General features: G+C 37.2%; 1 protein-coding gene across 2 annotated transcripts in view; it reads left to right on the top strand.

Annotated features, from left to right (window-relative positions):
• Positions 1-13,485, top strand: part of LOC136826985 (roquin-1-like) — a 107,588-nt gene extending 94,103 nt beyond the window's left edge. For both annotated transcript variants that reach the window (XM_067084615.1, XM_067084614.1), the window contains exons 9-11: positions 732-827; positions 9,394-9,488; positions 10,715-13,485. In XM_067084615.1, the coding sequence (XP_066940716.1) occupies positions 732-827; positions 9,394-9,468 (171 nt within the window). In that variant the 3' untranslated portion in view covers positions 9,469-9,488; positions 10,715-13,485. The remainder of the gene's footprint in view (positions 1-731; positions 828-9,393; positions 9,489-10,714) is intronic.
• Positions 13,486-14,158: the final 673 nt, after the last annotated feature.

The following is a 14,158-nucleotide window of genomic DNA, read 5'->3' as shown; positions in this document are numbered from 1 at the left end:
CCAATGACTGAAAGAATCATGATGGCACTGTTCTGCAACATGAAGCTACCTAATCCTCAAAAACCTGCATTGAGGAAGAAAATGCAGAAAGAGTTGTGGAGAACCTCCAAGTCCAAGGCACAGTGCTTATGGACTCCTTGTAGGTTGGGCATGGTGGATTTAGCAAGGTAATCCATTTGGATTGGCAGGATATATACTGCATCCTGATAAATCCAGTGTTGAAGAAGTACCTGTGCTTTCTATGGAGAGGCAAGATTTTTCAGTTCCATGCTTCATCAAAATCTGAAGGGTTGACATTTGTGTGACTGCAGATGACATCATCAGAATTTCAAAGGGTTAATTGGTTTCACAAAGTAAAACAAGTGCTTTAGGGCTTTTTCCATCCACAGCTGCGTTGCCATTTACTCTTTACTTTTTGTTTCATTTGATCTTTCCCCTCCTGGCTGTCCAATTTCTTTATTATTTCCAAATCTTATCCTTTAATTTAAGAATTAATCTCATGACTGATTAGGAGAATATAGAAATGGGACTTGAGTTGACTGGCTAAAATACTTAATAACAATAGTAATTCCCACTGAGTCTACGTTTCCCCATGTGTAAGTTTTCAGGTTTCAGTTCATACTCTTTATGTACCTATATTGTTGTGTTCTAGGGAATGGTTTTGATATTTTTGATAACTGTTGTAGAGTAAACAATTAATGTATATTCATATATTATATCTCTATTTTCAGGCTGAGTATGAAATGCGTTTGAAGAAGGAACTTTCTTTAGTGATGAACGACATTGAAGTCAAGCGCAAGGAAATAGAAGCTGAACAGTCAATACAGGTATTCCCAAGTATGCTCATGTGCAGGTTAATTTACAAAACTTCAGGATGAAGTATTGTGTGTACAGTCATTACCAAACTTATGAACAAGTTACGTTCCGGATGGTCATTCGTATCCTGAATAGTTACTAAGTTTGTTTTCAATATGTAGTGCATAATTTTTGGTGATGTGTACATTCTAGAGTTAACTCTGGAGTCGTAGATTATACTATTTTCACCGCATTTTTAAATCATGCAGTATTATGAAGAATTAATTTGGATGTTAGAAGGGTAAAAAGAAGAAAATAAAATTTAGATTTATACAACATCCACAGTTAGGGTTTTTTCATGCTTTGAAAGTTATGAACTTGGAGAGAATTTCTCAGGAGCAGTGTCTGACACTGGGACTTCATAAAGTAAACAATGCACACTGCCCTCTATTGACAAAAATACATACTAAATGTTTTCTATAGGGAGAGAAAATATAGAAAACAGAAATTCATCAAAGAACGAGTTAAATCAGGAAGATAGAAATAGGTAGAAATATTTTACGAGTATGAACGAGTATTCTCGTAATTGTAGAAGGATAATGGTTGGTAGTTAATCACAAGAATACTAGGGATAATGAGGGAAGGTTCTAAAGGAACTGGTTCTTCTTACTTGTGTTCTGCTCTTTGCAAAATTTCTTACTAGGCAGAATAGGCATGCAGAGCAAAATTTGAACTTATGGCTGGCAAATGTGAGCATTCTGAACACAATTTTAACTTGTGGCCCTGTCAGTTTGTATCTGTGAATGTTTGTAACGTGAATGTTCATAAGTAGGGTGGTGACTATTATTATGGCTAATGTACCATAACTGCAAGAATTATGATGGTATAAGAGGGTCAAGATGGCATTCCCAATTTACCTTTGGAAATGAAGGCAATATTAGAGAGGGTCGGGGCAGCAGCTCTTTGACCCTACAGCTGTTTCTTACTATCCCGAAGCTTAGGCCAGGGTTATTTCATTCTGCATTCTTATCTAGGAATTGAGTATGAAGGAAGATGTGTCAAGGCTAGATGATATTAATTCTAAACTGGGTGTTCATTACCTATAGGCTGTTATGTTTAATAGTGTAGCTGCTGCTCATCCTCAAAGGAGTTACTCTCCCGTGGTCCATAGAGGCTCCATAAGATAGACCAACCAATGTCAAAGAATTCTCTTGAAGTTGGTCTTGTCCTGTGTAGTGCATGTTGACACTGATAGAATATAGGACTCGACAAGAGGGCTCTTTCTCTTGTCTACAGTGACTACCATGGTTCCGTTCCTATACAGTAGTCAACCTGGAAGATGTGGCAACAGCGCATCTTACGTAGGTTGCCATTTTGTCAGCCGCATATTGGCGCTGGACCTGGTCTTCATTACTCTATGGTCTCTTCTATTGTTAGCAAGCTACAAACGAAAGTGCAGGTCAAAAGCTTACTGGTTTATTCATTCAATATTCATAAAGGTCAGTGGCTCATGTGGACCGCAAAGTGGTCCCAACCTCTTGACAGATTGAGGAAGGGGATTAACTCTGGGCACCTGTTTTTCTTCACAGATGCAAAATGACAGATGCATAGAGGTAAAACATTTGAATATGAAATAGATATACCTGGTCAAATAGCTGGTATAATAATGCACAAAATAACAATACGTGAAAGGTGGCGATAACAATGCTGGGGATATTTACATAAAACATTAGCACAAGAATTTGTGTTTCTTTCAGCCTCATGGCGACTGCATGGTTGTTCTCGTGCGGAGAAAGCTGATTCATCAGGTAGGCCTACCGCATTGAGGCTACACTGTCAACAAGACATATCACATTTTTGTCCGTCTTACCAGTGCTCCAAAATCACTTTGATCATTATGGAAGTGCCAAACAAAGAAGCAAGTTAAGTCCATAGTTTTAAGTCCCAGTGAAAGTTTTGGTTTGGAAAGTTTTTAACTGGTAGTTTATTTCGTGTAAGGTCGGAATCTGGCTTCTCTCATGAATATGAAAATAAGGTGTGGTGGTTGTTAGTGGACAAGCAAAGCTTGATTATACTGAAGTAATAATTTTATAACAGACTCCAGTTGAAAGGTTTTCTAATAAATTGGGAAAAATTCTGCCTTACACCCAGCAGATGTTTTTAGTGACTGGGACTTTGTTGAGATACTCTTCACAGCCAGTTATCTCTCCCCACCAATACTCAAAACAATAAGGAAGGACCTCAAAAAGTTCCTTGCACAGCCCAGCATTTCCAGACGGCAGTTGGAACGTATGATGGGCCTCTTACAGTTCACATCTGTGATCCACTCCTCAGATTGCAACTAAAAATGTAAAAAAATTTTGGCTATCGCATGCAAGAAAAAAGATTTGTGATTGGCCTCAACAAAGGAATCAAAAGATTGGGAAAATACTCAGGCTGTGGACTTGGAAGGGGGTCTCTGGCAAAACAGGTAACCCTGACTCCTCCATCTGTAGGAGTAATAATACACACAGATGCCTCCTTGACAGGTTGGGGAGGTCATTGGTAAGATTGTCAGGTAGCAGGAAGATGGTCAACTTTTCTGAGGAAATGTTATATCAATTTCCTGGAGCTGATGGCTTTCTTTTTGTCTCTCAGAAAACTGAAACCTCCAAAAGGGGGACACATTTTGTTGGTCCTAGACAACAAGACTGCATTGTCATGCATCAAGAGGTTGGGCTCTTGTTTACCTCCTCTCAATACAGTAATGCTAGCCATCCTTTGGATGTTGCAAGCGAAGAAATGGCACATGTCTGCAATTCATATCACAGGGTCTCTCAATGTAATAGCAGACTCTCTTTCAAGGAAAACAACAGCCTCAAGATAGTGGATGTTTGACAATCACTCTTTTCAATTAATTGCCAACATGCTTCCACAACCAGAAGTGGACCTGTTTGCCACAAGCGAGAACCACTAACTTCCAGTGTGTGTGTCTCCAAACTTGGAAAATGAAGTAGTAGCAAGAGATGCACTGGAACAAATGGAAGACATTATACCTTTTTCCTCCATTGTCCCAGATTTTGAAGGCTTTGATCAAACTTTTAACTTTCAAAGGAACCGCTTACTTAATAGTCCCAAATTGGCCAAACAGGCATTGTTTCCTATTACTTCAACAACGGGTGAAGAACTTAATTCCATTACCGTCCGCTGTCCTATCCCAGACAGTAGGACGGGAAAGTCGTCTACACATCCTCCTTTCCAAGCTGAGACCTTCACGTGTGGAATTTTGAAAAGTCTTGTCTACCGTGAAAATTACTTACTCACCATTGCTAGGTGCCTAGTGCAGAAACTACGGGCATCATCTATTCGGCAATATCTGTCCGTATGGAAAATATGGTTAAATTATATTTGTGCTGAGAGCCCAGTTAAGATTTCTGTTGAAACACTTACATTTTTTATATGCCTTTTTGAAGACAAACGCCTTGCGGTTACAACAATCATGGCATACAAGGCAGCATTAACAGAACCCTTGTTTTATGGATTTAGCATTGATTCTAATGTAGAGGTTGTTACTTCCCTTCTGTGGTCTTACACTACAAAGACTGGCTCCTGCAAGGTTTCCAATTACCTAGTCCCTGAATAAAGTGCTTAGGCTTCTGTCAACCCTTCAGTTCAGTAGGTCCAATACAACCACAACTCATATTTGGCATCAGGAGCTCATATTAGTGAACTGGGCTACACCACTCAAACAGCTAACCATCAATTATTATTGTCCCCTGGCCCATCAATCCTGCCAAGAATGAGAACCCTTTAAAGAGGGAATCTCCTATTTTGATAACGAAGCTTAATTTGTCAGACAAAACATTAAGCCTGGTTCAAGCACGTAAGGTTTATCTAGAGGTCATGGCAAACATCCCAGAGGGTCCGATTTTCATACACCCTAGCACAAACAAACCACTCTCTCTACAAGGGCTGAGAATAATTTTAGTGTTCCGTATTAAAAAGGCAGACCCACACTCCTTTTCTAAGTCACATGACATTAGGAAAGTAAGTAAAGGCTTTCTTCAGAAATGTCTCTTTGAAGAAGTCTCTGAGTGTATAGGGTGGTCATCAGAGACAGTATTCTTGAAATTTTATTGCAGCGAGCTCAAACAAATTCAATTACACTGTGTGTCAGTAGGTGGTATGGTTAGTCTTGACCCCATAGACACTACTGCAGAAAACCAGGGGTCTGCTTGGTGTGGTGGGTATGTTTAGATATTGCTGGGAAAGGTGCAACAATACTGTGACCAAACCCAGCATATTTAGGTAGGTCACTGCAGAACTACATCCTAAAAAACTTGTGGCTTGACCTTGGACCAAAAATTTTATCTGGTTGTTGGGATTGAAATTTAAGAGCTTAAGCCATTTCGTCATCTGTCAGTTTCTTTGGTAAGCTCCTTTGAGGACGAACAGCAGCTACGCTACCAAAAAACAGGGTCTGAATTAGGAAAAACATATTTTTGGTAGCCACTGTAAGTCCTCAAACCCACCCACTCTCCCTGACAAAAAGGCATGGGATTTGGTGAATAATTATCCTGCATAGACCTAAAATAGAGTAATGAAGACTGGGTCCTGTGCCAATATGTGGTTGACAAAATGGCAACCTACATAAGATGTGCTGTTGCCACATCTTGCAGCTTGACTATAGGAATGGAACCATGGTAGTTGCTGTAGACAAGAGAAAGAGCTCGCTTGTCTTGAGCCCTATATTCTATCAGAGTCAACGTACACTACACTGGCCAAGACCAGCTAAAGTAGAATTCTCTTATATTAGTTGGTCTATCTTATGGAGCCTCTATGGACCATGAGAGAGCAACTCCATTGAGGACTCAAAGCAGCTACCAAAAATAGGTTTTTCATATTTCACAACCTGTTTTTTATACACACAAAACCATTACCACACACAGATACACATTGCTTTTCATATACCTGGAAAGGCTTTGCTTTAGAAAATGAGAAGACAGAAGGCTTTGATGCTAAGGATTTTTATGAGACAGATATAGGGGAAGTTTGGGAGTAAAGGGGGAAAATTGAATGTGGAATCAGTAAGCTGAGGGTATTCTCTGTTCTCTTAACCTTTTATGTGTATACAGTACTCCTAACTGCAGTTACATGGGCACTCACAATCAGTACATGTAAATGGAATAATGCTAATTTTAGATGGACACCAATAATATTTCAGTAATGGTAGAACATAAACCCAGAAGAATGTAGGATTAATACATACAGTACACTCATTATCTACAGAAGCCTTACAAATGATATCTTGGGCAGTGGAAGTTAATTTATTGGATTTTCAGTTATCTTAAAATACAGTATAAAGAACTGTTACGTAAAATATTCCATAGGAACAACAAATGGTTTATTTTGGTACTCCACTCACTAGTCCCAATTTTCACTATACCGTATGCTAGCCTATCGTAATTACACACAGCCAGCCATTTCAGAAGAAACCCTAAGGCTGTTGCCATGTGTGTAAATATGATTGGTTAGCATAAGGTAAAGTGAAAATTGGAACTAGTAGAATATTTCAGCTAAGAGTGGTTTAGACTCTTGGATAATTGAAAATCTGATAAATTAATTTATTGCTCTAGACACTGTTTGGTGCATATTTTAGCTTTTAGAAATGCACTGGTACAAGCACTTTAGACTTGAGTATGTGCGCATACACATACACACAGGTTCCCTGCTGTCAGCCGAGTTTTATTTTTCATATCTGCAAGATTTTGCACACATTGGGTACGTAACTGCTGCTGATTTAGAAGGATCACCCTATTTGTCACTTGCTTCACACAGTCTCTAGTCTGGCTTATTGCTATATCGTTGTTGATCATTTACTTCATGTACTGTTACTCTTGGCTTGTTTCCACAGGAATGCAAACCGTTGCCTTTTACACAGTCTTCCTCATCACGAGCTGGGAAAGCTTCTTGAAGTGTGGTAACAAGATAGTCAATTGTTGGTAGGTAGGTTAGTGTGGGAAATTCCACATTCATCTGCCCTAAGCCAACTGCTGGGTTCATTTTTTGCCATGTTGAAGCTATAACTTATTATTATTATTATTATTATTATTATTATTATTGATGAGTCTGGACAGTGGTGTGATTGTGAGGTGGATGTTACCAAAAAGATTGTGATTGAACATGTAGAAGTGGAGGATATTAGTTGGTGTGTGGTTGCTTTATGTTCTCTATTATTGTTGTGGCTGCTTTATATTCTCCGTTATTGTTGATGTTCACCAGTCTTTTTGAATTTGCCTGGATAAGACTTGCAACTTTGACTCTCCTGCAAGTAGTGTGCTGGCTGGTCTCTTTATCAGTGCAAGAGGGTCAGCAATAAATGCAGGAGGGCCAGGGGTTCATCAGTTGGGATTAGTCTGTCTTTAACACTGCAAAATCTATTTAGTTCCATCTTGCTGCAAAGCCTTTTATCTCTCCCTTTGCCCTTTCTGCTTGTTCCCATATGGTTCAGTCCATGAGCGCAGAGATCTTCAGTATGTGCATGAATGGGCCATGATGCAGGTGAGCTTCACAATCAAGTACCATTTCTTAGAGCTATGGTTCATGAGGTGCAACTCCTCCACTCTCTTTAACAAGGATGGGGATGAAGGGGTAGAGCTATAACCTGAACTCATTATTTATAAATTGTTACCATTTTTATAATTATAATGCCCATTGCCTTCTAACCTTTTCCTCCCATGCACTTGGAAATCACAGGATACCTTGAAGTTTTCTAGAGTTAATGACCAGATACAGCTCATTTGGGCTTAGGGACCTATCATCCTTCTACCTCAGGAGTAAGTCTGCTTCATAAAAAGGCAGTGGTTTGTATTCCTGTAGAGACAAATATCAGATTTTTAAAGTAGTTTGTGTTTGCCCTAGGTGTACAAATTGAGAGCCTTTTACCATAACCCCACCTCAACTGCCCCACAAAGCCTATGGTAGGTGAGCTGTGGATTCCTCCTACTCACCCGCCTACCACCAATTAATCACCTTGTTTCCAAGTTTCAAGACCATTTCCAACTCACACAGGAGAATACTCCTACCTAAAAAGCTGTGGTTTGTATACCAAGGAAAAATACAAATTACTTTGAAAATTTGATAGATTTTGATTGCTTAGTGTATTCACGGTGATAGACGATCAACTTTTAACACAGAACTCTAAATACGGGTTGTTTTTTGCCAAGAGAAGAACATCACGTGATTTTCACTACATTTAGAAAGATGTTTCATTTGTTGTGGGTAGTGTTTGTAAGCTATCTGCCCTCAGGTTTTTAGGATAGCATTTTTTTCCTTAAAAGTAACTGCTAGCTTAGTCTTTCACCAGCAGTGGATTTTGCTTTTCCATGGACATTTCAGTGTAAATGGAGGAGAAAGTTGGCTGTTCTGTCTCTGTGTTTGAGCAACATGGTTTTCTTTTTTATTTCTTATCTTGGATATTTATGTTTGTTAGTGTCTTGCATAATTTGTATTGCCTCACAGGCCTTGATGATGGTCATGTTGTTTTGCTTGTTGGCATTCTATGTTTACTGTACTTGTTTGACTTGCTTATGAAATCAGATATTTATCCCTTTCATTTAAAAAAAAGTATAGGTTGTAATATGGTTTTAATGGTGGATGAGGAAATGCCAGACGATTTACATGTACAGATTGTCTGTGTTCCTGAAGAGGGTTCTTTGCAGTTTGATCTGTCACTCCCATCTTTGCATTCTCCTCAGTCTTCCATTATGGCATCCTGGGGAATGTAGACTTTCAAGACTATATTCCTGTATCCCACTTAAAGTTCTGTCATTATATTCCTGTATCCCACTTAAAGTTCTGTCATGTCTAATGAGGACCTTAAGTGGGAATGTCATGGCATTATGTCCAGCACTCCATAACATCCCCCTACCTATGCTGCTGAAGATGGACTTATTCAATAAACAAATTACAGAACTTGTATGGTATTAATGTTCAGGGTTGTGTCTTTCATGCAACTTCCTAAACTGAGTAATGAGGGTTACTATATAGCTTTTTCAACCCAAGGTCTAAGCACACCTTAGAATTATCTATTAGTAGTTTGAGGTTTTGACATATTGATTCCTCTCCATCTGAATTGAGACTGGGCAGTTTGAGAAATAGGTTTTTCTGAAATAAGTGCAATTATTTTTAAGAACAAAATTTGTTCTTACAAACATGTTACTTACAGATCAAGACTAAATGGAAATTGAAGCTTGGTTGACATCGCAAACATATATGCAATATCCCCTAACACCACTCTAATCCTTTTTCTTTCTAAAAACTGTCTGGAAGCATTTTGTTGCAAAAAAAATTAGAAATGTAACAGTGGGTTTATAAGAAAAAATTAATTTTATTTCCAAAAATTCACATGTTTTATCAAAGATACTGGGTTTATGTAGTGTTCATAAAGATTTGGGTATACTTTATTAAACTTGAAAGGTTCTTTGATCAGTGGAAACTGCTTCAGCAGATTGATGAATAGTCACAACAATTTTGGTGGAATTGTTAATGCGTATATTAGAAAAGGAAAACTGAACCATTGGAGCTGACAGTATTTCATTTGTTATCTTTGTTTTCCAGGATGAAGGAGAGAAAGAAATTGGCGAGCATGAAAAAAACTGGGAGTTTGTTTTTGAAGAAAGTGATAAAGAATAATCTGTGCATTTTAAATCCAGGTAAGTTAGAGTTGGTTAAAACTGAATACAGTATCCTGAAGAGTTGTTGAGTCCACTGCTTATTCAACACCACTCACTGTATCATCCCACTAGGCATTGTTCTTCTTTGCATCTTTGTTGTGTGCAAACATCCCTTGAGCTACTTTCCCAGGAATTAGCTTTTTTATTGCATATTGTTTTATGTGCCATTCATTTCCCTTCACACATTAATTCATTCACCTGTTACTTTCTCTCCAATGTAGTGGTGTTTATAGTGACTGGCAAATATGTACTTGCTTTGAGTTATTTGCCTTCCAGACTATGATGAAAAAGGTGAAGAAACAAAGTACATAGTAGGTAAAAATATTAAGCTCAAGGAACCTGGGTAAAAACAGCAATTTCTGCCTGTTACTTTTAGTATTGTCATGTGTGTATCACAATACTTTTTTACAGCAAGTGTGAAAGAATGAAGGGTGCAGAAATGAGTTTCACAGAAATACAAATATCATTTTAAAAATGAAATAGTGCTGTTTTACATTTGTATTCTTCTTATCATTATTGCTAACTTCTTTGGGAGGTATTCCAGCAAAAATATTTTCTATTTGTCATGGATTAATACTAATCGTACTCATGAATAATTTCTTTCCTCTGTACTCTAGGCCTGTAAGAGCATTTCCAGCAACTTTGTAATTTCTTACAACAGTCAGTCAGTGGCTGCATAGTTCAAAGTTTTGGGAGAGTTTTGTCCTTTCTGGCGTGACTCTCTGTTCTTCCTTAGGGCCTTGAATGCCATTGCTAACCCCAATTTCATGAGCTTGCAGCTGGGTCCTTAGTTCCAGCAGGGTAATGCTGGAGTGCATACTCGACAACTCATTCACCTCAGGCATATGTAACTACTGTAATGAAATGTTTGTGAAACAGTGTAACTTTTTTAAAACAAAATATCTTTTATTATTATTTATTGCTATTTATTTCATTGAATGGCCCACCTTATAACTCTGCTGAGTCTTTGGAGTCTTAACCAGACTACAGGAAAGGTAAAACTCATACTTACCTGTGATTTGGGAATTGTGTTTGCTGATGTATAGTGTATCAGCCAGCCAGCCAGCAGACAATCATTGTCTTTTACTGGGGAATGGTGTGTCTAGGATTCATAAACACCATAAATGATGTATATGTAAAGTGTGAGGTTGTATTAAAAAATAAATTGTTTAAAAAAATATATAAATGTATGTTTCTCTTTTCAGTGCGTTCTGTAGGAGCAGTTGTACGCTTCAGTGAACAAGGACATACCATAGAAGTAATATTGCCAGTGGTTGCAGGTTTGGTACAAATTTCTAAAGGCACACCTAACTAAGGCAAAGGTTGTGGCACTCTTGTGTACGTTGGAGAGAGTTAACTCTTGTCAGTTTAATCATCCAGTATAGAGTCGCTGTGTACATTCTATTTTAATACCAGATTATTGAAGTAGCTTTATGAGGAATCATATTTTCTGTAAAGATAAAGTAGCTTGAAAAATACAATTTGTATAAATTTTGGAATTTTCTGAAATGTGTTATTTGGCTTTTGCCATTTGTATCTGCATTGTTTGCAACAAAGAGAAATTGTGCACTGGGAAATGCAGTATTTTTTACGTATCTTATAGACTGAGATGTATATAAATGGATAGATAGTTGCATACACACTCCTATAAATATAGGAAGATGAATATTAGATGAATAGGATGAGAGGTAGGATAGAGACATGCATCAGGTACATACAAAATACATGTACAATATACAGACATACATACATAAGATGTACAGTTAGCACATGCACACACACACACACACTACACACAAAGAGATATAGGTAGGTAGATAGATTAAACCAGTAGATGCAGATAGTTCTGTCTTTTGTATTTATGCTTTCATTGTGTGGTCCCTGCTTGAAGCATATTTGATATAGATCTTAATGAATATTTCTGGTTTTAGCAATTTCTCTATTATTGACCGTGATGAATGGCTGGAAAATGTCCAAAGGGACCAAAGGAGCAAAAAAAAAAAAAAAGGCTTGTTCATGATGAATGCCAGTGTGAGTGGGGGGAGTGAGAGTATGTTTATATGTACATGTATGTACAGTGTGTAATACTGCATATCAATTTATATTTACATGGTTACACAAGGTATTTGAATTATATGTATAATTGTCAAATTATATAAGTGTGAAAAGTCACATTATAAATTTTGGATGCCAGTGGTGAATTTTGAACCCAGTGTTCTTGATTTACATTGCCAGTGTTGGCTTCAGTATAGCATAGTGCAGAGTTGATAAACTTTACTCTGTCTCACGGCAAATATTTTCATTTACTGATTTGTGGTAGAGTAAGCAGGTGTTTTAATTGTACTCAGTGCTGCACTGGTAGGCTTTAAGAGAGGAAAGCACAGTAGACATTGATAATGCATACTAAAGCAACAAACTTTGAGTTCATTTTGTATGAAAATTTTATTTACAAGGGTCCCATGTCAAGATGCATGCCCACAGTCTTGGGTTTCTTTGGCCAGCAGTTTATTGAAATAGTAGAGGCATATGAATATACTTCTTTTGACCTAGAATGTTGCAGTTATGTAGCTCTTGTACATATTGCTGATACAGCGTTGTGTCTATTTGGTTATTTTCTTGATCACGTTACATTTTACTTTTGGGTGAGAAAGAAAGTTTGCCAGCTCTCTTTTACAGCTGTAACAGCTCACTGCCAATGTGTTTGACAGCTAACCAAAAGGTTGTGTTCAAATCCTACCCTGTAGAAAGTGAGTGAAACAGTTCATTCACATTTTATTGAGATACGGAATTTTTATTAGCTCATTTAATCTCTTCGTAAGTCCAGAATATACTTGGTGTTTCTGTCCTTGCAAAATCTGTGAAAAACTTAACCTTGCTTTTCTTTATATTTTACTTTCCTTTTGTTTGTCCTTTCATTTTCTTTACCTATCTTGCAGCCTGTCTGCATATTTACTATATCTACATATACTGCTGCATTTTAGTACAGTATAAAAGAAGAAAAGTACATGGGCCAGTGGGTTATAATGATGTTTACCATATCTTGTCATTTAGCTTCAGGATCACTGACAGACTTGTGCATGCTCCTAAGGTTATTAGGTTAAATTTAATTGACATGGGTTCAAAACTGAATATAGGACTTGTACTGAATGAGCTGGTTTACACGTGTGTTTTCATTAGGAAAAGAGGGAACAAGAAAAAAGGGGGAAAGAAGAAAGATGCAAGAAAATCATAATATTTGTAATAAGATTAAACTATACATCAGCACTTAAAAGTTAAGTAGTCAAAGAAGTAATCGGTGCTGGCAGACTTAGGACTGAGAACAAGCTAGTGAGTTAAGCTTTTATAGAATTCTTGACCTTCTCCACCACTTGCATTCACACACCCTGTCAGCTTTTTACATTCAGAGCAATTGAGAAGGAGTTATCATATATTGATTAATGCAGATATACATTCGTACATGACCATGTAATTTATATTGTATGTGTATTCATGCTATACTTACTGTCAATGTGTGTGTTTTGTAGTGTGATTGTTAGGATTTCCATTATTAGTATCATTCTTGATGTTTACAGTGTGAGCTTTTCCATTTCTCACATAGTTATGGTTATTTACAGTGCCTGTTTGGTTAAAGAAAGATTTTTTATATGTTTTATAACAACAGATTTTTTTATTTTGTAGTCTCTATGAGTAGCAGGAAGCCTAAACAATTTCAGTTAATAATTCTGTCATGTTAACATTGCCCGTGAATTTTTTCACAACGCAAGGCCAGAAGTGTCAAAAATTTTAAGTCTGGGCTTTCTGCTTCTTCTTTGGTTAATGTTTACAGCTAAACTTCTAGCACTCTGGGAGCCACTTGTATCGAACATCCAGTTTTATGGAATATCGGTGAAATAATCTTACTCCAAGACATAGGATACAATATTTATTGTATCTGATAAAGATAAATTTGAAATTCACATGTTTTCGTTTGTTTTGACAGCTTTGAATTTTAATGTAGGTGCCTGTTACTCCCAACACTGGCAACTTTTATCTTGGGTTGAAAGCTTCCTTGATGGAGGCGTGTATGATTTTGCAAATTTCTAAGTGAAAGACTTATTTTAGCAGCGGTTAGGATAAGTCATTTATCTTTGGATTTCCCAAGAAGTTAATAGTTTGGGTCGAGTATTTGTATAGTATGTGTTTGCTTTGTTGTAGTGTGTGTATAGATGCATGCATATATACCTGAGTACATATGAATATTCAGTACTTACATAAGAGGAAAAACAAATGCAGAAGGAAACAGAAAATAGGGACATGAAATTTGTAGAAGTTTCCAGACAGTGTTAACATTTTTATAGCCCTAAAATGAGTCAACAGAAACTAACCGAGAAGCCGAATTCAGAGAAGGAAAGATAACTGTAGAATTGGAAAGCAAGTGTGGTAATTAAAGGTAAATTGACCTTAACTTTTAGTAGGCCTTGAAGTAGGTTCCAGACAGTATTTCAAAAGTATGCTCAATTGCTGATTGACTTTGCACAGCATATGCAAACTATTTGAGATAGAAAGGTAAAAGCAAACATGTAGATGATATCTGTAATCATAAGGGCGCATATTTTACAAAACCCTAATCAATCTTTCAAGTGGTTAATAAAAGTATTGTATCACTGATT

Source organism: Macrobrachium rosenbergii, chromosome 41 (assembly GCF_040412425.1).
Source record: "Macrobrachium rosenbergii isolate ZJJX-2024 chromosome 41, ASM4041242v1, whole genome shotgun sequence".
NCBI lineage: Eukaryota > Metazoa > Arthropoda > Malacostraca > Decapoda > Palaemonidae > Macrobrachium > Macrobrachium rosenbergii.
The sequence above is the reverse complement of the archived record's forward strand: the minus strand, read 5'-3'. Positions and strand labels throughout refer to the sequence as shown.